The sequence below is a fragment of the Mauremys mutica genome, chromosome 1 (assembly GCF_020497125.1).
Source record: "Mauremys mutica isolate MM-2020 ecotype Southern chromosome 1, ASM2049712v1, whole genome shotgun sequence".
Lineage (NCBI taxonomy): Eukaryota > Metazoa > Chordata > Testudines > Geoemydidae > Mauremys > Mauremys mutica.
In genome coordinates this window covers 56,672,149-56,693,365 of record NC_059072.1, presented here as the reverse complement: position 1 = coordinate 56,693,365, position 21,217 = coordinate 56,672,149, and the positions used below count along the sequence as shown (strand labels likewise).

At 39.5% G+C, this 21,217-nt stretch overlaps 1 protein-coding gene across 3 annotated transcripts in view; it reads right to left on the bottom strand.

Annotated features, from left to right (window-relative positions):
* Positions 1 to 1,593: 1,593 nt before the first annotated feature.
* The window catches only part of IRAK4 (interleukin 1 receptor associated kinase 4), a 23,410-nt gene continuing 3,786 nt past the window's right edge, over positions 1,594 to 21,217 (bottom strand). For all 3 annotated transcript variants that reach the window (XM_045032301.1, XM_045032306.1, XM_045032315.1), the window contains exons 5-12: positions 20,307 to 20,467; positions 16,903 to 16,967; positions 15,880 to 15,994; positions 11,438 to 11,547; positions 7,665 to 7,848; positions 6,497 to 6,559; positions 3,413 to 3,571; positions 1,594 to 3,319 (exon numbers count right to left, since the gene is read on the bottom strand). In XM_045032301.1, coding sequence (XP_044888236.1) covers positions 3,287 to 3,319; positions 3,413 to 3,571; positions 6,497 to 6,559; positions 7,665 to 7,848; positions 11,438 to 11,547; positions 15,880 to 15,994; positions 16,903 to 16,967; positions 20,307 to 20,467 — 890 coding nt within the window. In that variant the 3' untranslated portion in view covers positions 1,594 to 3,286. The remainder of the gene's footprint in view (positions 3,320 to 3,412; positions 3,572 to 6,496; positions 6,560 to 7,664; positions 7,849 to 11,437; positions 11,548 to 15,879; positions 15,995 to 16,902; positions 16,968 to 20,306; positions 20,468 to 21,217) is intronic.

The following is a 21,217-nucleotide window of genomic DNA, read 5'->3' as shown; positions in this document are numbered from 1 at the left end:
CACTGGTTCTGACTCTCTCTGCTAAAGAGCCCTTTAGTACCTGGTATTCTCTCCCCACAAAAAGGTACTTAAACATTGATCAAATCACCTCTCAATCTTTTTGATAAAGAGCTCAGTCAGTTTAGTTTAAGTCACTCACTGTAAGGCATTTTCTCTAGCCCTCAAATAATTTGTGGGGCTATTTTTGGCAAGCTCAATTTTTCAACATAACATTTTGAAAAGTAACACCAGAACTGGATGCAGAATTCCATTATCAGTCTCACCCATGCTGTGTGCAGAGGTAAAGTAGCCTCACTACTCCCCTGCATATAAAAAAAGCCAACAAAGTCCACAAGTGTCTGAGGAGGAGGGGAAACAGTTGTGGGTCAACCTTTATTCCAAAGCTGCTTTAGTTAAGGACTCTTTTGTAAGAAAACCCTAGTATCTTCAGTTTGAAAATGGAGAAGCTCTACCATAAACGGGCCTAAGTGACACATTCCTGCCATGTTAGTACTTAGAAGCTGTTTCATTTTCTTTTGAAAATGGTTTCTTTGACTTCTAAGTAACATTTTGCACTGGACAATGAAGAACTCAGTCAGGTGCACACAGGAGATACAGACTCCACTCCGCTGATGAAGTGGAACAGTAGAAATCACCCATCGTTTGCAATAACGGAGTGAAAAAGCGTACTGTCGTCACTGAAGTACTGACATAAAACAGAGGTCCAGGTGGGAGCTAAAGAGCCTACCAAAGTTGAAAAACAAATCCTGAGCTAGAAACATGTAAAAACCTTGGCTGCTCACATACAAATGAGTGATCACCTATTCTATAGCATTAGTGGAACAAATGCACATTTGACAGGTAAGTCAAATTGTTCTACTGCATTGTTGGTAAGTAGTGATATGTCTTCACTTCTCTACCCACCAAAGCAAAAATGCTTGAGAGCTGATATTTCATACATTAGAGGGCAGTAAGGCTGCACACAAGCTCCCGGGGATATGGAAGATTAAGTATGTTCTAGGAAGGTATCCTCAAGAAGTGCCCAAAGAGACTTTTTCTGCCTTCTTTTAGCCATCTTTACTTTCTGTCTTCACAATCTGCTATTCTTCATTTTTGTAAAGTTCAGTTCTTAACAGGAATCTCTTCCCAATCAGCCTGAGTTACATTCAGGGTCCTCAGACACCTCCAGTTCTAGCACCAGAGTTACAAAGTGACTGTTTCCCAAAGCTGCCTAACATTCTAGGAGTAAGAATGTATATTAACAATTATGGCTCATTCTAACTCATGTTAAAACCCTTTAACCTATGCTCAATTTAAGTCACCCACCATAACAATGTTAAAGTTAATTTGTATTTAAATGTATGTGTTAGTCCATTTATTTAAAAAGAGGCACTTTAGGACTTATTAGCTGTATGGGAGGATTTGTTTACTAATATAATTACCAATTTGAAAATGACACATACCACACCTGTAATGGAGACAGGTCAAATCTACTCTACTCCGATTTAAAGTGCCCTAAATCCTACTGTTCTTGTTCCATCACAAGCATGGATTTCATTTTGTTCAATTGTTTTCCCACCCACAATAAGTTGTCAAGAAAAAGCTGAATGAATGGTAAGTGCAAAAAGGAAAGTTTATTTGAAATTCATATCTTCTATTTACAAACAGTAGCATTTTTATACAAGATCAATGTAGGTTATTCGTTCACTGTGGAGTGATCAATTTTTAGCCTGTGGTTTGGTCCATCAACATTTATATATTCTTTTATTATAAAACCTTTCAAGTACAGAAGTCATTTTAGTCTATATAAGCTCTTATATTAAACTCAGCTATTGGATGTGAAGACAATGCAAATTGGTCGTAAAATGGCACTATAGTGATAACTTACAAAATGACTGTATTAATGATACTTTACATTTATATAGCATTTTCTCCAAGGATCTCAGAGTACAACAAAAACAGGTCAAACAGCTTTTTCCTAAATGGGAAATTGAGGAATAGAGATTAAATGGCGTGTCATTCAGTCATATGAGTCAGTAAACCCAGTGAACCCACATCTATCAATTCATAGTTCTCTACTCTCAGTTTGCATTGAGCAAAGTAGCTCAGTTTATTTTAAATGGGATTTTAAAATCATGTAGTTTTAAGAAAAAGCTGGACAAATTAACAAGTGTGACTGTATGACAAGGTTGCTTATGGTGGTGGGGGGCTGAGATCAGCAGCCTTGGGGCTCACTTCCAGTTTATATCATACATTATTCAAAGCTCATGCTTCAGGGTTTCAGCTGGCTACCTGCAGGGGTCAGGAAGGGATTTTTTTTTTAAATGATGTCTTTCCTAAAGCATCAGGGATGCCCACAGCTGGAGATGAAACACTGGACAGGGAGGACCAGGGCTCTGAGTTGACACTGAGTAGTCTCTCTCTCGGGTGCTTGGCTAGCTGGTTCTGGCTCACATGTAACTTGTGTAACAGATCACCATATGTGGGGCTCGGAAGGAATTTCAGATTGGCAGTGACTGGGGGAGGGGGATGGGAAATGACCTTCTGCTGCAGCATGTGGGTGCGGGTCACTTGCCAGGATTATCTGGCTATATCTCACTTAAATCATTTCCCTGCCATTGCAAGGGCTTAGGCATTGGCCTGTGGCACTTAATAGTTTAGTCTCCTGTGGGCTGTACTATTTTAGTTTAATTTAGGTTGTTGGGTTTTGTGTGCGGGTGCTGGACTGTGATATAGAGCCGGTCTGATTAGATGATCTGGTGGTCCCTTCTGGTCTTGAACTCTGACTCTATGACCACACAGAACAACAGATTAATGCAAGTTACCTGAACTCTGGCTGAGAGCAATATAGACTGACCTCTTCAGTTTGAAATGTTTTTGCTTAAAGTAGAAACCAAAAAGAGCTAGTCTTTCTGCTTAGAAGCAATTTACCAGTCAGTCAATTTGTTTATCATTGTCTCCTTGTAACAGGTATATGTTACCCAGGGAGCTACAGAAGCCTGGATTCTAGTCAGGAAATATAATTAGAAAACGAAGTGGCAATGGTTTGGCAGAAGCACAATGTGTTGCCATAAAAAGAACCTCTGTGTTCTTGTTCTCTAAGGCCACTGAAGAAAGTCTTATGGAAGTGATTTAAGATACCCTTTGTTTTAATCAGACATCAACTCCCTTAAATGACTAAAGCATAAAGTCTTTGAGAAAGTTCCTTGCCTGGTGGCACAGTGGTGAAAGGCCAACAACAGATTGCACATATAGGCCACAAAAGCCTCGAATGCAGAAATAGCACCAAACTGGTAAGAAACAGATATCAGGCTATTATCTCTTGTAGATGCTGCTGGACCTGCAAAAGTAGAACAGATGTGGATTAGTTACATTACCACCAGCACACAATATATATTTGGCTAAACAAACCTTAAAGTGAAAATCTATGTACCATCTTAATGTCTGGCCTCCTGTTCTTTTTTTCATTCAGACACTGACTAGCAACTGAATACATTTTCTCAATGGAAATGGTGTCCCAATCACTCATTTTTTCATCAACATAATCTTCAATTGTCTTTTCCTCATCTTCAATTTCTTCTTTGATACTTAACTGTAAGAGAATTTGGTAGTGTTAAAACTGTTTTGAGTAGAACAACTTTTTAAAAGGAGCAGTGAGGTTTAAACTTGAGTACTTTACATTTTTCTGAGAGATAGGGTGGGTGAGGTGATATCTTTTATTGGATCAATCTCTGTTGGTAAAAGACACAAGCTTTAAACACGTGCATGCATGCGTGCATACATGTAGAGGACAAAAAAACCAAACCAAAACAAAAAAGCCACCATGGCTAAACAGCAGAGTAGGAAAGGCAGTTACAGGCAAAAAGGCATCCTTTAAAAATTGGAAATCAACTCCTAATGAGGACAATAGAAAGGAGCATAATCTCTGGCAAGCGTAAAAATATAACTAGGCAGCCAAAAAAGAATCTGAAGAGCAACTAGCAAAAAGACATAAAAACTAACAGCAATTTTTTTAAGTACATCAGAAGCAGGAAGCCTGCCAAACGACCAGTGGGACCATTGGACAATCAAGGTGAGAAAGGAGCACTCAAGGAAGACAAGGCCATTGTAGAGAAGCTAAATTAATTCTTTGCATTGGTCTTCACTGCAGAAGATGTGAGGGAGATACTCATGCCCGAGCCATCCTTTTTAGGTGACAAATCTGAAGAACTGTCCCAGATTGAGGGGTCAATAGAAGAGGTTTTGGAACAAATTGATAAACTAAACAGTAATAAGTCACCAGGTCTCTTCACTCAAGAGTTACAAAGGAAATCAAATATTAAATTGCACAACTATTAACTGTGATGTGTAACCTATTACTTAAATCAGCCTCCATACTAGATGACTGGAGGGTAGCTAATGTAAAGCCAATTTTTATAAAGGGCTACAGAGGTGATCTTGGCAATTACAGGCCAGTAAGCCTTATTTTGGTACCCGGCAAATTGGTTGAAACTATATTAAAGAAGAAAATTATCAGACATAGATTAACACAATATGTCGGGGAAAAGACACCACTGCTCTTGTAAAAGGAATTAATTCCTCACCAATTTATTACAATTATTTGAGGGGTCAACAAGCATGTGGACAAAGGGTGATCCAGTTGATACAGTGTACTTGGACTTTCAGAAAGCCTTTGACAAGGTCCCACACCGACCGCTCTTAAGCAAAGTAGGCAGTCATGGGATAATAGGGACGGTCCTCTCATGGATCAGTAACTGATTAAAAGACAGGAAACAAAGAATAGGAATAAATGGATAGTATCACAATGGAAAAAGAGGTAAATAGTGGGGTTCCCCAAAGATCTGTACTGGCACCAGTGCTATTCAACATATTCATAAATGATCTGGGAAAAGGGGTAAACAGTGAAGTGGCAAAGTTTGCAGACAATACAAAATTACTCATAATGGTAATGCCCAAAGCTGACTTGTGAGATCCCTTTGTAATTCTTCATAAACTGGGTGACTGGGCAACTAAATGGCAGATGAAATTCAAAGCTGATAAGTGCAAAGTAATGCACACTGGAAAACATAATCCCGACTATACATACAAAATTATGGGGTCTAAATTAGTTGATACCACTCAAGAAAGAAGTCTTGGAGTCATCGTGGTTATTTCTCTGAAAACATCTGCTCCATGTGCAGCAGCAGTCAAAAAAGCTAACAATGTTAATAACCATTCGGAAAGGGATAGATAAGACAGAAAATACCATAATGCCACTATATAAATCCATGGTCTGCCCACATCTTGAATACTGCATATTGTTCTAGTCGCCCCATTTAAAAAAAAGATATATTTGAATTGGAAAAGGTACAGAGAAGGGCACCAAAAATGATTAGGAGTATGGAACAGCTTCCATCTGAGGAGAGATTAAAAAGACTGAGAATGTTCAGTTTGGAAAAAAGAGATGACTAAGGGGGGATATGATAGAAGTCTATAAAATCATGAAAGGTGTGGAGAAAGTGAACAGGGAAGTATTATGTGAAGGGGTAAATAACACAAGGACCAGGAGTCAACCAATGAAATTAATAGGCAGCAGGTTTAAAACAAACATAAGGAAGTACTTCTTCACACAATGCCCAGTCAACCTGTGGAACTCATTGCCAGGGCTTGTTGTGATGGCCTAAAGAATAACTGGGCTCAGAAAAGAATTACATAAGTTTGTTGTGGATAGCCATTGATGGATCTATTCACCAAGGTCATCAGGAATGCAACCCCATACTCTGGGTGTGTCTACATCTCCCCCTGCAAGAAACTGGGACTGGATGACAGGGGATGGATCATTCAATAATTGCCCCTGGATGACAGGGGATGGATCATTCAATAATTGCCCTGGTCTGTTCACTCCCTCTGAAGCATCTGGTAGAGGGAGATGTAGAGCCACCAGGAATATGGGGTTGCATCCCTATGTTCTTTTAATACAAACTTAGTATAAGTTAATTTCAATATACATTCCATTTTAAATAGAAGATGTAAAGCAATTTTCTGCTTTTAGATGGAACACAAGCTGTGAACTTTTACCCAGTTAAGGCTCAACAGTCCCTTACTGAGTTCCCCAGTTCTCCTGTTTGCAAAACAAAGGTGTGATAGCTGCCATGAGATAACTTAATTTACTTCAGGAAACGGTGAAGGATGCATGATGGAGTGTGACTGGTTCCTTTCTTTTGTTAGGAAAGGATTTACTTCTATGGAATTGTTGAGTCCCTTTTCCCAGATGTTGATGCCATGTGTCGCCCGTGGCCCAGAGGGGTAGGATAGGGCGGCTGCCTCAAAACTGGCCTTGTGTTTTTCCTATTCTTGATTAGACTCTCTCCCACTAGCTCAAGAAGCAAGGGTTCCTGCATTACTCCTGAAAGAAGACTTTGGCAACTGGAAGCACTGTCAGTACCTCCTGGGTGGCAAAACTGGGACTTCTCCAAACTGGAAACTATGGTTTATTATAAAACCATTCTGGAATGAGGAGAAAAAAAAAAGTCAGTACCAGTAACTGTGGCTCCCGGTTTTCATCTATTGGCGAAAGCCCGGTTATTATTTCCAGTAAAACCTACAAGAAAACCAAAAGAGGTAACAGCTAGGAAACCATCCAGAAACAGTTAACACAAATAATTTGACACAAAGGAACAAAATCTTCTGTTTATATTTATCACAGTTTCAAGTGCAAGTCTCTAGGATCACGGCTTGCAAAGAAGAGCACATTTTTGGACATAACTGGTTGACTCCTGCCTCTCATTTCCCCCATTCCTGGAAGAGCAGGTGAACTCCTTGTCTTCTCTCACCCCATCCCTCCTAATGAGGTTCTCCATTTTCTCCCTCTCCTGCCTAGCTGAGGGGAGAAATTGGTTTGTCACCCCATCTCTATTTCCCTTCCATTTTCACCTTGTGTGCAGTATGGGCATTCCCTGGAGTTCTTCCCCTGACCCCATATGGTGGTGGTCATTTTTCCTGTTTACCACCCCCTTCCTCCCCAGCAGGTGGTGGGTGTTTTTCAGGTACTTAAACATTCTTCCTTGTCTTTTCATCCCCCAAGCTGATAGTCGGAAAGCAGGAGCTGACAGCTCTTGTGATGTTGGATAATCTGTTCATATTTGGGTTCACCACTTTCCTGAATAGAGCAAGGAGCACTAACACTCCACTCATACTGATTTACGAGCAAGCTAGGCATGAGGGGCATCAATTACTGTGCTTCAGCAGCACACTGCATTCAGGTTTGGGGCTGTTTGTTTTAAAAGCAGAAAAGTAAGAGAACCAGTTCCCTGTTATAAACTGTGCAAGTGGAAACCGTATTTAACATATACATGTAACATCTTAAGGATTGTAAAGCCAGGATTAAATCAAATTGGAACATGTTTGTGATCTTACATTGATGTTCCACAGCATCAAACTCACTTTTCAGCAGAATAGCAGCCACCAGTAGTAGATTTAAATGCCAGTTCTAATTAATTAGCATTTTCAAATACCTTCAAACAGCGCAACAAAACAAATACATTTACTCTTCAGGTACAAAGTGGTTTCCTTCAATCAGTAAACACGGTATATGCAAAACAAAATGGTGACAAATGCTGGGTTTTCTGTTTCATGAACTTTGGCTTGTAAATGTTTTTCATTTCTAAAAAGGAAGCAAGTACAACGGTTTTCTATTTGCTACTCACCACACCAAAACTGAAAATATCAGATTTGGGTGTTATCTCTCCACGCAGCGCTTCAGGTGCCATATAGGCCGCTGTTCCCACAATTCTATCAGTCATGATGGTTTTTGTGAATTTCACAGATGCCCTTGCAAGTCCAAAGTCAGAAATTTTTGGCACAAATGATTCATTTAGTAAGATATTTGCACTGGAAAAAAAAAAGTTATTTGTAGTAGTGGAGTAACTGTGTTTTCTATCACACTTTTAGAAGCATTTAAACATCTGTACCTGAACTGTACTCACTATTTTAACCGATATTTGGAATCTAGAGAACTCACTGAAGTTGATAATTTACTTTAGTAAGCAAAATATGTGCAAGTGATCTTTGATGGGAATCTACCATAACTATCAAAACAAACTGCTCACTAAATAAATCAGTAACTGGCTGGCCAGCAGACTAATCCATGCACAAGCTCTCTTGGAGACTAACAGGGAGCAAAACTAAAGTACAGAAACTTAAAGGCTACTAATCCTGTTACATTCGTGTCCCAAAATTCTAGGCACAGCTTGAATACTCCTCCTTTAAACAAAACTGTACAGCCTTGTTAATTTTAGTAAAGTTATTGACATAGAATCCTCCACAAAACCCTCTCAATTCTCTAGCTCATCCTACACAAAACACCAAAGAGCTGCTTTTGGTGCATATCCATGAGCCAACAAAAATGGTGAAGGAGGCAGAAGGAATACAAAGATGTTTATTTTCCCCTTGAAGCATGAACATACCAAGTTAAGGGAAGTCACCTAGGCATGTCCACATATTAACTCACCCCACTTGTCTCTCTAACATCCTGGGACCAACACAGCTACAACACCACTCCATGCATGTAAGTCAGGAGTAGGCAACCTATGGCACATGTGCCAAAGGTGGCATGCGAGCTGATTTTAATTGGCACTCACACTGCCCAGGTCCTGGCCACTGGTCTGGGGGGCTCTGCATTTTAATTTAATTTTAAATGAAGAGTCTTAAACATTTTAAAACCCTTATTTACTTTACATACAACAATAGTTATATTTATAGAACGAGACCTTCTAAAAACGTTTAAATGTATTACTGGCATGCGAAACCTTAAATTAGTGTGAATAAATGAAGACTCAGCACATCACTGAAAGGTTGCCAACCTCTGATGTAAGTCATTAGTGGCCTTAAAGAAAAACTGCATTGAACTAGGCTAAGCTAAATGAAAGGGGAAAAAACTCATACTTGTTACTGAATATAGATATTTATTTTACTATTTTTAAATTTAAATATTTTTGGCTTCTAGAACCTGAGACAGGATTAAAGAACCTTGATACCTAGACAGTATCTCTCCATTTTATGACCATGCTACTGGAACCATAAGAGACCCATAGGAGACATCTCAAATAAACAAAGCCTATTAGAAACATTACTATGTCCATCCTCTCAGTCTTACTCTTAGAGCCTTCTAAGCAAAAAGTTTAAACATAACCATCACTTATGAAAGATTACTAGCTGCCTTAATCTTAAAAATAGACCAGCTACAAAAGGATCCCTAATAGATAATCACAGCTACAGGCCAAACACTAACCAAGGGTCCATCCACCGATGAGTGATGCGCTTAACTCTAAATAGGCCAGTGGGAACACCATATGTGAAAAAACCCACAACTTTTTGAGTAAGTCATAGTTTCTTCTCAGCTTAAGAAGGCCAGAAGCCTACAAGAGAGACCATAATTTGATATGCTTCATAGAGCAGAATGGAAGCGAGTTCTATTGTGATTGTGTCCAACTACAAAAGACCAACCCACTTCTTTACTGCATACAACTCAATCAAGAGTTAAGAGCAACAATGAAAACAACAATTCAGTGATGGCTTCCCAAATCTGCAGAGACCCATCCTTGTGCCTCTGTTATTCAGTTTCCCCAAGCTGCAGCAATGTGAAGACTGACCAGAATCTTGTTTGATTTCTCCACAGCTATTCATTGCACCCATGAACACAGAAATTATAACAATTGCCTTGTTTATTGTGCTCCTTCTGCTTGGAAAAAATATCAGTAGTAGCAGTTACACTCTCTCACTGAGCTATTCACTGTGAAAAAGGACAAAAAACAGAGTCCAAGCAGGGGAGGAAAGGAGATGGACAAAGTGGTACAAAGGGAGAACAACTCCCTCTCACAGCAGTCAGGAGACCAGAGGAGGGGTAAAGTAGAAGACACTCTGTTCCCCGGAAATTCCAGCTGCTGGGAAGCTTGAGCAGAGGGGTGGTTCTGACACACACAGAGTCAAAGCAGCAAGGAGCCTTTGGGGTGGGAGCTGGAGTAAAAATACTCCCTTTTTCCAGCACCCAGAGAGGATTGCAGGGTTGAGGTGAACTGGATTCAGCAGGAGTGTTGTGGGAGCCAGGAGGTTCTTCATGACCTCCTCCATGACATTATCCTACAGTTCAGCCAGTCACAATCCTTCTCAAGGTCTAAGATGCTTGTCCCTGAGGGATGTGGCTTGATTGCTTCCCAGGCATTTCTTGAAATAGCTTGACTGCTTTGCTACTCTGAAAAACACTACACAAAAATTTATCTCTAAGAGCTGGAGGTAGCAGAAATTGCTTTGGGGATAACACGTGAGTGGAAGAGTCCACTTCCTCTGTACACCATTGGCATGCAAACTTGATTAAAGCCAGTCTCCATTACAGAGGTGAGGGGTTTTTTTGGTGTTGTTTTGTTTTTAAAATAGCAATAACTCAAAGGAGGCACTCAGAGGAAATTCTCCAAAAGAAGAGGGTTTTCAGCTGAAAACTCCCCCATCGAAGTTGTCATGGTGCAGCATTACTAAAGTGACAAATGTGTAGTGACCAGCAAAAGCTCTTACACTGGTCATAGTTAGACTGGTTGCAGTTAGACAAGAACTGACTTTTGGATACACTAAGCAGCCACACATCAGCTGTTCTACAATGGCAGCTCATGCCACCTTGACAGGAGCAAAGTTTTAGAACTCTAGCTATGGAAATTCTCATCTGGCCACATCTTTGCAGCACATATCCAAAAACTGAATGACAGAAATCTTTTGCAGGAAAAGTTCCTATCCTTGAATAATTTTTTGAAGTGATGTTTTGAAGGTCTGTTCAGTCTCACTAAGATTTCATTTGTGGAGGAAAGATGAAGCAGACTTTGGAAAGAGACACCATACTCAAGAGAGAGATAATATGTTCACACAGTGCAAGCATTAAGCGTAAAACAAAATCCAGAAAGACTGTATAACGAAGAGCAAGTTGCAAAGCCATTACGATACTTTGGAAAATGTGAAAAGATTTGGGGTCAATTACTTTGCATAAAACTGTTCTGTATACATATGCAGCTGTTCTGATATTCTCATACACTTCTACCCCGATATAACGCGACCCGATATAACATGAATTCGGATATAAGGCGGTAAAGCAGCGCTCCGGCAGGCAGGGCTGTGCACTCCAGTGGATCAAAGCAAGTACGATATAACGTGGTTTCATCTATAACACTAAGATTTTTTTGGCTCCTGAGGACAGCGTTATATCAGGGTAGAGGTGTAGGTAAATCACTGTGAAATAAAGTTATCCTTAAAATGACTGACAAACAGGCCTTGAAATCTTAGGTAAACAGTCCTGATATAGAAAAATAGAAAATATTGTGATAAGAATTCTATCAAAGTGGGTGTTTGTAAGAACCAGGCAACCTTGGCAAGAGGTTCCCTCTCTAAAATGCACTCCGTGGAAAAATTTTGGGCACTATTGAGCGTTAGCAGCTTTTACCTTTTAACATCTCTGTGAATATGATTGTTTTCATGTAAAAAGCTGATGCCATTTGCTGTACCTTGAGCAATGTTACACCTTGTACTCCAAGGAACTGGTGCAGTGTCATCCTTAAAAGAGAAAGGAGGGTGGGGGGGAGTGAAAATACATCAATATATGTATTTGATTTATAAATATGGAACCCAAAACAGGAGGTAGATCTATGGAGGACTAGTTAGCACATGTTCCTTTATTCTTCATTCACTACATCAGTTTCCGCTCTCCATCCAAAAAAAAAAAAAAGTGTTTGTAATGGTAACTGATAAGTCTGAGGTCTGGTCTATGTTTACAATTTAGGTCAACTGTCTACAGCGCTCAGGGCGGTGAAAAAAAACCCACTGAGTCCCACAGCTATGCCTCTCTCACCCCCGCATAGACATGGCTAGCTCAATGGAAGAATGCTTGTGTCAACTTAACTACTAGGGGAGGTGGTGTTCCTCCGGTGACAGAAAAATACCTTCCGTCGCTGGAGGCTGCATCTACACCAGGGATCGGCAACCTCTAGCCCGCGGCCCGCCAGGGTAAGCACCCTGGCAGCCTGGGCCAGTTTGTTTACCTGCTGTGTCCGCAGGTTCAGCTGGTCGCGGCTCCCACTTGCCGCGGTTCGCCGCTCCAGGCCAATGGGGCTGTGGGAAGCCACGGCCAGCACATCCCTCGGCCCGCACCGCTTCCCGCTTAGCCTGGCGGGCCATGGGCCAAAGGTTGCCGATCCCTGATCTACACTATGGTGCCATAGCTGTGCTGCTATAGTCCCTGTAGTGCCGACATGGTCTGATTTCTGATCCAGGAACATTTCTTCTCCTGAAAGGGGAACACAATGATCAGATACAGTCAAAAGTGTCTGCACCACATTAGAAGACAGGTGAATGCTTCCTAATGCTGCATTAAACTCTTGAAAGCAGTACAGAGGCCTGATCCCAAGTCAATGGAAAGACTTGAAAAATCAATGGGAGTTAGGCATCTAATGGAATTTTCAAAAATGCCTAGGTGCCCATCTGTATATTAAGGTACCTAAATACATTTTTAAATGTGGCCCCTAGTGACTAAGACACTTGTGTATCATTAAAATGGGGGTGAGGAGGAAGCATGAAAAAAGTAAGAGATTAGAAGCAAAGTTCATTTTGCTTCTGTCTCCTTTTGGGTCTAAACAGGAAGATTACATGGAGTTTAGTAAAGAGACTATAGTCTATAAAAATCTGGTTTCAGCAACTCAGGAATAAAAAAATTCAAAAGCTTGTCACTGCAATCTCAAAAGACTGATGATCTTTAAAACAGAAGGCATGGAAATATTATTTATATCACTGGTACATCTATCACCACTCCACTTGAGGCCAATTAATTTCTGTGCTAAATGGATAGCAGACACTTTAGATTTTAGCCATCCCTTGTGATTCCCTCCATACTGATAGAACACAGCAATTATATATGACAGATCAAGATCTAAACTCCAGAGAGTAGGTTTTGGATGCCAAATAAACTTGGAGGAGACACTGTTTATCATTAGGTCATTAACACTTTTTCCTTAACTCTCAAGTGACCTAGGGAAGAGGAAACATTTTAGGATAATTAAAGACCTAACTTTGTAATTAGGGCAAACTCATTTGGCTATATTGAAATCTGAGGTGATAATAATCTGTTATGTTTCATTTCTCTTGCATTGCTTTCAGCATTGGTCTGATAGTTTTAGCTGCTTTCAGTAGGTTATTTTAAAGACTAATAAATGTTTCTCTCTTTCTTCACGTGTAGCAATATGTAGATTTGTCAGGTTACATTTCCTCTTCCCCCACCCCTTTTTATTTTAAGAACTGCATCCGGTTGTTTCAAAACTTGCTCTTGATTGCTTTGATTTTACCTACATCCCGGCAATCACCAAATTGCAAATCGAAGAGCTAACTACATCGGGAACAATTACATCCTAGATTTTATTTTAGCCTCAGCAGTCGCAACATCACATCTACGCAACCAAAGCAAATTGTTCCAGTCAATAAACATCTTTATGAACATGAATGACAAAGTGAAAAGCTAATGTTCCTTCACGAAATGATTGCAAACATACAATTTACCAGCACAAGATTTTCACTTTGGTTCATGGCACTAATTAGGCTGGGAGAATGGGGACATTTAACTCCCCCGATCTGTAGCTGAGTCAGCCACCTAGGGAAGAGGACGGGCATGAATTCCCCTTTCTCCAGCTCAGCTCAGCCTAGGCTCTGTGTAGTGAAGGGGATGAGCCAAGAAAGCACTGCCAAGTACCCAAGTTGTTCTTGAAAGTCAGCAAGCCCAATAAACATTCTGACAACCACCCATTTCCCTCTCTGGTCATTGGATGGAGAAGCCTTGGGGACATAATAGGGAATAAGCTTGCTCTCTCCCTTGCATGCAAGGGCCTGGTCTATTTCTGCCTCCCCTTCAGACTAGGAGTGCTCTGCCCAGCTCCCTCTTTCCCTAGTGCTGATTCATGAGGTTACAGAGACAGATAGCAAAAGATTTTCACACACACACCCCTTCCAAAGAAAGAGACTTGTCTACAAGCCAACTTGCATCAGTTTAAAGTGGGTTTTTTTGGTTGTTTTTAAACAGATTTATTTACACTGGCACAAGTTTGTACACCAAGACACTTACAACTGGTCTACACTCAGATGTTGCATTAGTATTAAGTTAGTTTTTAATAAGATTTGTATCAGTTTAGTAAAATCCAAGTGGACACTTTTATAGTGGGTTAACCCTGGTTTATAGTGGCTTAGTTTGGGGCTTGCACCAGTTTAACTAAATTTGTTTAAAGACACACCTTTAATAAAAACAGTGAGATTGTTTTTTACACCAGGCCTTATTTCAGTTCAAGAGTGTCTTATTTCAGTTTAGCTTGATCAGTTTTCTACAGGATTAAGCTAAACTGAAATAAGCTACTCTTAAACCAAAATAAAGAATATCTATAAGCAGTTTTAAAAAAAACTAAACTAAAAACTAAAAAAATCCGTTTTTTAAAAATCCCCAACAAATACCTTTTCTGAAACTGGTGCAAGTCTGTGTGTAGTCTAGACTGGCATTTAAAGTCTTAACACTGACATAGTGGTTAGCTTGCTTATTTCATGTCTACATGTCTAAAAGTTACATTATAGTTTTTCTTAAATGGAAACAATTTTATAAGAAAATCTAACCCTCTTGAGACTAATGCAAAAGAAACTAGTCACCAATGTCAGAAAGATGTGATCTTGCAGGTCTCTCTTCCTGAACAGGAAGTTCTTGTGATGAATGTATATACTGTCAATTTATAATCTTTGAATAACTAGTTTTATTACTAACCCACATTTTTTGTTGTTGTTGAAGTCTTCTAACGGGGTAATACTAGATTAGGGTTAGAAGGAAGTTATGCTCATTTGGCTCAGCACTGTACTAGGAACCCACATGAAGTAAGAAGCATTTCTTCTCATGTTTATACTGTAAGTTACATCTGTAAATCAAACTGACATTTCTGTGCCAGCTAACATTTTCTCCTTCATGTAGGTAGCTGCACACGTGCCAAAGACGGATGGCATTTATTAGTTCCCTAGATCAAAAGGAAGAATTTTACTTACAGAAAATATTTATTGCTTAAATACTACTCTTCTGCTTGCTAAGCATGGTTTACGGCTTTTGACACTGACTCCCATGCTCTGGAAGTGTCAACTGATGTTACAAGGACAGAGACTAGGGCAAGAAACAAAGACTTAGATGCTGTATGCCTGACAAAAAATGGTTACAATGGACAGGTCGGAAAAGAGCATCTTATTACAAAAGATAATAGATTGCTCTATGAATGGTGCCATTTAAAAACCAAACAAAGAACTCTGGCACTCACTGATAACAAAGTTACAGGTTTTTAAACGTTTCACAGAACTTTCAGACTTTTTTCAGTCTCTCGGGAGGCTGCCATTTTTCAGACAGTTGTTAAAGACAATGGTCTAGCTTGTTCTAATTAATTAATATTATATCTGATCTCTTAATAAGCTAAAACGTTTGTATAAAATGTTAACTGTATTTGCCTTCCAGCTGGAACATAGTAGAACATCATAGCTTGACCACTTCAAATCCATTAGTGCAGGGGTCAGCAACCTTTCAGAAGTGTTGTGCCGAGTCTTCATTTATTCACTCTAATTTAAGTTTTCGCGTGCCAGTAATACATTTTAATGCTTTTAGAAGGTGTCTTTCTATAAGTCTATAATATATAACTAAACTATTGTTGTATGTAAAGTAAATAAGGTTTTTAAAATGTGCCACTGAAAATCAGCTCGTGTGCCGCCTTTGGCACCCGTGCCATAGGTTGCCTACCCCTAAATTAGTGTCTCAAGGACATTAGAATAAAATTCTAGTCATTGACAGAAGTAGAAGACAAAGTTAGAAAAGTAATAATAAATCTCACTTACCAGACAAGCCAGTCTGTCAAGCAATGAACCATTGGGCATGTATTCATAAACCAGACAGGGTTGATCACCATCACCTGAGAAACCAAGCAGTTCTACTAGATTCTCATGTTGACACCTGTGGCAAAGAGAAACCTTAATAATTAGTTCTGCTGCATGATACTTCTAACACTTAGAAAAAAAAGTTTAGCCCTGTTAGTGGTTCGGTGTGGATTACTGATTAGTAAGACATCAGATCACTCAGCTCAATTAGTTTATTAATCAAAGGCAGATCAGCATAACCAGAGAGGTTCATACATTATCAATCTCTGGGAAACAGAGTTGTAGCAGTTCAATCCATCTCAAAGTGAGAGCTTAATTTGACATAGTTATAGTCCACTTGTTTATGACAAGCAGAAGATTAACATACCTTACTCCCCTTTTTTAAAATCTAGCTTCATAACTATTTTTCAGGTGCAAAGACATCTGTACCAACCATACACAACAACATTCCAGATGTTAGTAAACTACAGAATACAAGTTGCATGTAGAGACATGAATTGTTTTGTGCTAATGGTACCCAATAAAATATATATATATATATATATATATAAAACATTCCTTAACAGAACATACATCTTATTTCTGACAGACTCCACACATACGGAGAACAAACACTGGAACAGTTTAACCATTAGTAAATTTCTACAATAAAGCTTAGCATGATTACAAAGCATTCTAGGAATTCAGTCATAGTTTTACAACTTAGCATATGCAAAGCATTTTGGAAATACATGACATTGGCTAACAGCCCACAACCTCAATGGGACTACTAAACTGTGTAGAATTAATCATAAGCCTAAATCTTTATCTTGAGCAGAAAGAATCCACAATAGTTTTGCAATGTTTTCACTTAACAGTTTCCAAACTATCCCATGCAAAACTACAGCAAAGAAACCCTAAGGCAGCATGCCAACAAGGAGAACTCTGCAAATGTAGGTAGTCTATACCTACAGTTATGCTAAATTTGCATGACTTAGTACCTACTTTGCCATTGTTTTTATTTCTTGATCAAACTGCTGTTTCAGATCTTGAATGCTTACATCAACCATCTACAAAGACAATATTAGTTCTCCATTAATTTTGTAGGTGATATTACATACAAAACAAGTTTATTGCAAATCTTACTTGGGGACACCTCTTTTTGTAAACCATAAAAAATTGGTTTGAAACAGTTGGCAGTACAATATGTCCTACATAACATCCTCATCACACATCCTTGCTGACCCAGAAAGACAGTACTGATTCGTATTCAGGTGGTTACTCTCACAGATGCAAACACCTCTCCTTCCCACCCCAACCAACATCCTCCTGTAGAAAGTGATGGGCAGACCCACCCATGCCCACATGCTTGCAAGGGAATTTCCTTTTTGCCACTGCACTGGTCATTGCATTTCAAATCCTATCTAATAGAACGTTTTTTCCTGTATTCATGCCAATGGGGAGGAAGGTTGCTCTTGTGGCTAAAGCACAAGAGTGGGAATCAAGAAATCTGGGCCAAGATTTAACAAGAAAAAAAAAATCAGATGCCTAAATAAGGCTCCTAAATCCATGTTTAAGCACCTAAACGGAGCACCTGTTGAAGTCAATGGAAATTAGTTGGTGCTCAGCACTTGGAAGGGAGCGGGGGATCAGACCACTTTTTAGTCCACATTTAGGCACATGTTTTAAAGTCATGGAACTGGATCCCATTCTTGGCACTACCAGAGATTTCCTTTGTGACCTTCCAGAGTCAGAGTTTAAGGCCAGAAGCAATCACCAGATCATCTAATCTGACTTCCTGCACATCAGGTCACTAAAACCCATCCAGTTATCCCTGTATTGCGCCCAACCAAAACATTACAGTCCTCAGGAAATTAAACTACTGTGTACCACAGGCAGAGAATAGGAGGGAATGAATGTTCCAATGCCAGAGGCCCCTTCAATGGCAGGGAATTGATTTGATAAAATAGACCCAGATGATCCTAGCAAGCAATCCCTACCTATGCCACAGCAAAAACACGATGTCCCTTGCCAATCTGACCTGGTGGAAAATTACTTCCTAATCCCAAAAATAGCTATCAGTTTGATCCTGAGCATATGAGCAAGACACACAAGCATCTGAGAAAGAATTCTCTGTACTGCCATGGAGAACTGGCCCACTGCATACCATGTCCCATATCCAGCTGTGGCCGTTTCTGATGTTTCAGAGGAAGAAGAAAACAAAACCCAGAACCCCTGCAGGTGACCAGCTGAAACCCTGAAGCATGAGATTTAGGGAACATAAAACACAGGCCTGGAAGGAACCTGTGTACCATGTACCACTGAACTCAGCCCCTTACCCCTGCAGGTAAACCCATCATACCATCTCACTCTTAAATGTATCAAGCTCTATCTTAAAGCTAATTAGATTGTTCCCCCCCCCCCAATAGTATTGGGAGGCTATTCTAGAACATTACTTCTCTGATCGTTAGAAAACCTTCTAATTTCTAGCCTAGATGTATTCCTAGCTAGTTTATACCAATTGTACTCGTGACAACTTTTTTCTGTACGTTAAATAGCTCTTCTCCTTCCCTGGTTTTTATCCTCTTGACCAAATAACTTGGCTTCTCTGCAACAGGGACTTTTCTCAGGGGATCAATGAAGGATGTTCTCTCCATTTCCCCCTTGCGGATGGTTACAGTGTAACATTTATAAAATAAAATTTTGCCACTACTTGTGATGGAATCATTGACACTATATAGTTATTCTTGATCATTGTTACACAGTATTCTCTTGTTCTTTGAAATGCTGATTAGAATGACAGAATGTCTTTAGGGTCTTCCACACAGAACTTGCAACAGTCCCCTTAGTAACAAAAAAAAAAAAAAAAGTAACACTGTAGACTTCTCTCCCCCTTAAATTTTCAAATCCTCCACAGCTAAGATTGTGGTCTGGACACTGAGCCTCAAGGGCCTGGGATAAAAAGCAGCAGTAAAATATTACGGTAATACCAGAACGATTACAGGGTTCTAGAAATACATTTATTCCCTTGTATGACAGATCAGTTTTATTGTATGTGTTTGTAACCCGAGTGGTCTGACTGATTTCACTGGAACCACTGGTGGGGGAGAGGGCTGCAGAAGTAGGATCCCATTGTTCAGTTTCCTAAGAGCTACAAGACTGCGCCCTTGGAAAGAGAAATCTGGGCTCCTACACAAAATTCTGGCAGCTGAACCTTAACTTAAGATATTTTACTCAGTGTTTCAAGATGTAGCAGCACAAAAATGCAGATAAAAGCTTATCTTTTTCACTTCCAATTGGAGACAAGCTACATTCTCCTCCCAAAATAAGCATGTTAGTTACACTGTCCCTCTGAATAACCCATGAATGACAATGTCAATTACTTTAAAAGCTAAAAACACAGACCAATATGTAATAACCTATATTTTTCAAGAATAGAAAAGATTCTTTCCTTAGCAATTCAATCCTTTCCATTTAGAAAAGGTTATTTTTTTCACTGTGTGGTTTTTAATTGAACTTGAAAATGAGATCTCACAGCATTATTATTTACTTCCTTGATTATAAGATAACTGGATCTAGGATGTCAACATAACAGCTAGATCACCTGTTTTTCCTCTAATTGCAATACTGTGCTTAATAATACAAAAAATAAATATTTATACTTAACCAGCAAGTTTATAATAGATAAAAGTAAAAATATTAATGGAATGTATATTTAGCTCATGGGGTCACTCACCCAGTAATGAGGTAGAGACCTTAAAACAAAAACCAAACAAACACCAGACACATCTGAAGCACAGAATCACAGAAATCAGAATGGGAAAGACTTACAAAATCATTGCTCCAACCCTTACCAGTACTGGATTATTCCTTTCTTGGCCTTTAGAAAACTCTTTTTAAAATGGAGCTTCCACACCTTATCTTGGAAGAACCTAAGTTGAACTAGGATAAAAAGTTACAGAGACTACCCATTCTGAAACTTCAGAGCACAAACTGATCACCAGGCCAGGAAAAACTTCACCTCTACAGTTCATCTCTGTCAGTTGCATACTATTGCAACATCTGGTATATACCACAGTAGGTGAAGGAAGTTACAGTCATCCTCTGAAACAGCTAGTATTGGCCCCTTTGGAGACAGACATCTCAGTAGATGATCCATTAACTGCTTATACAGCAAAACCTATGTTACTAAAAATCCCAACAGGTGACTAACATTTTGATGAAAGAATAATGCATTTAAAAAAAAAGAGTTCATATCTGACAAAGTCTCACCCAACTGAGTTTTCAATTATCTCAAATTCTGGAGTATCCCTGTCACTTATAAAAATACTGAATACGTCCACCTAAAATACACACTAGTAACACCATAAAGCATATGACGCTCATACAAAATAGTTATGACAACTTACTGCAGCAAGTTTTTTCACTGCCACAATTCTGCCATTGACGTAGCCCTTGTACACAACTCCAAAGCCGCCTTCTCCCAGTTTATTACCTCCAGCTGATATAGGCCGTTCATCGAAGTTGTTTGTAACATTTTTCAACTCATGGAACCAAAAGCTGTGAAAACCTGAAAGAAAGAAACATTTAGGATGGAACTGAAAGGTCAATTTCACTGTAAGGTACGTGTGTGCGAAGTGGCTATTTAAACAACAGATTTCCCAGAGCACAAATAATGGCATTGTGGATCTTTAATTCTGGATTCATTGCAAGTTTTAAGCCACAATTGCTCTCTCTGAGTAGACACCAGAAAGTAAGAAAAGCAAACAAAGTACAAGTGAGTTAGCTATTCTTTGATAACTTTGCTCACTACTTGCAGGTACTTCGAGTACAAATATCTTCCAGTTCCTTGTGTGGAAGAAACCAGATATACAGTCAATTCAGCTTTAATTTTAGAGCTCAGGAGCCTAAAGCGTAGCCCATGAAGCAAATGCTCCAACAGTCCAACCTCATCACTAACATTGATGTAGAGCACATTGGAATTAGAAGCTTCTATATCCAACACTCCCCCTCAGTGACCTTGTTAATAGCAAGATGGAGCATGCATACTGAAAGTTTGTTGACCACAGGCCAAAATCCCTTTATGCAGGCAGCACAAAAACTGGACAAGGGGTCAGAGGCTTCCTACGGGGACTTGCAAAGGCATATCAAAATCTGGCCCCTTGGTTTCTATACAGTAGAACCTCAGAGTTACGAACACCAGAATTACAAACTGAGCGGTCAAGCACACCCGTCATTTGGAACCAGAAGTACGCAATCAGGCAGCAACAGAGGCAAAAAAAGCAAATACAGTACAGTACTGTTCTAAACGTAAACTATA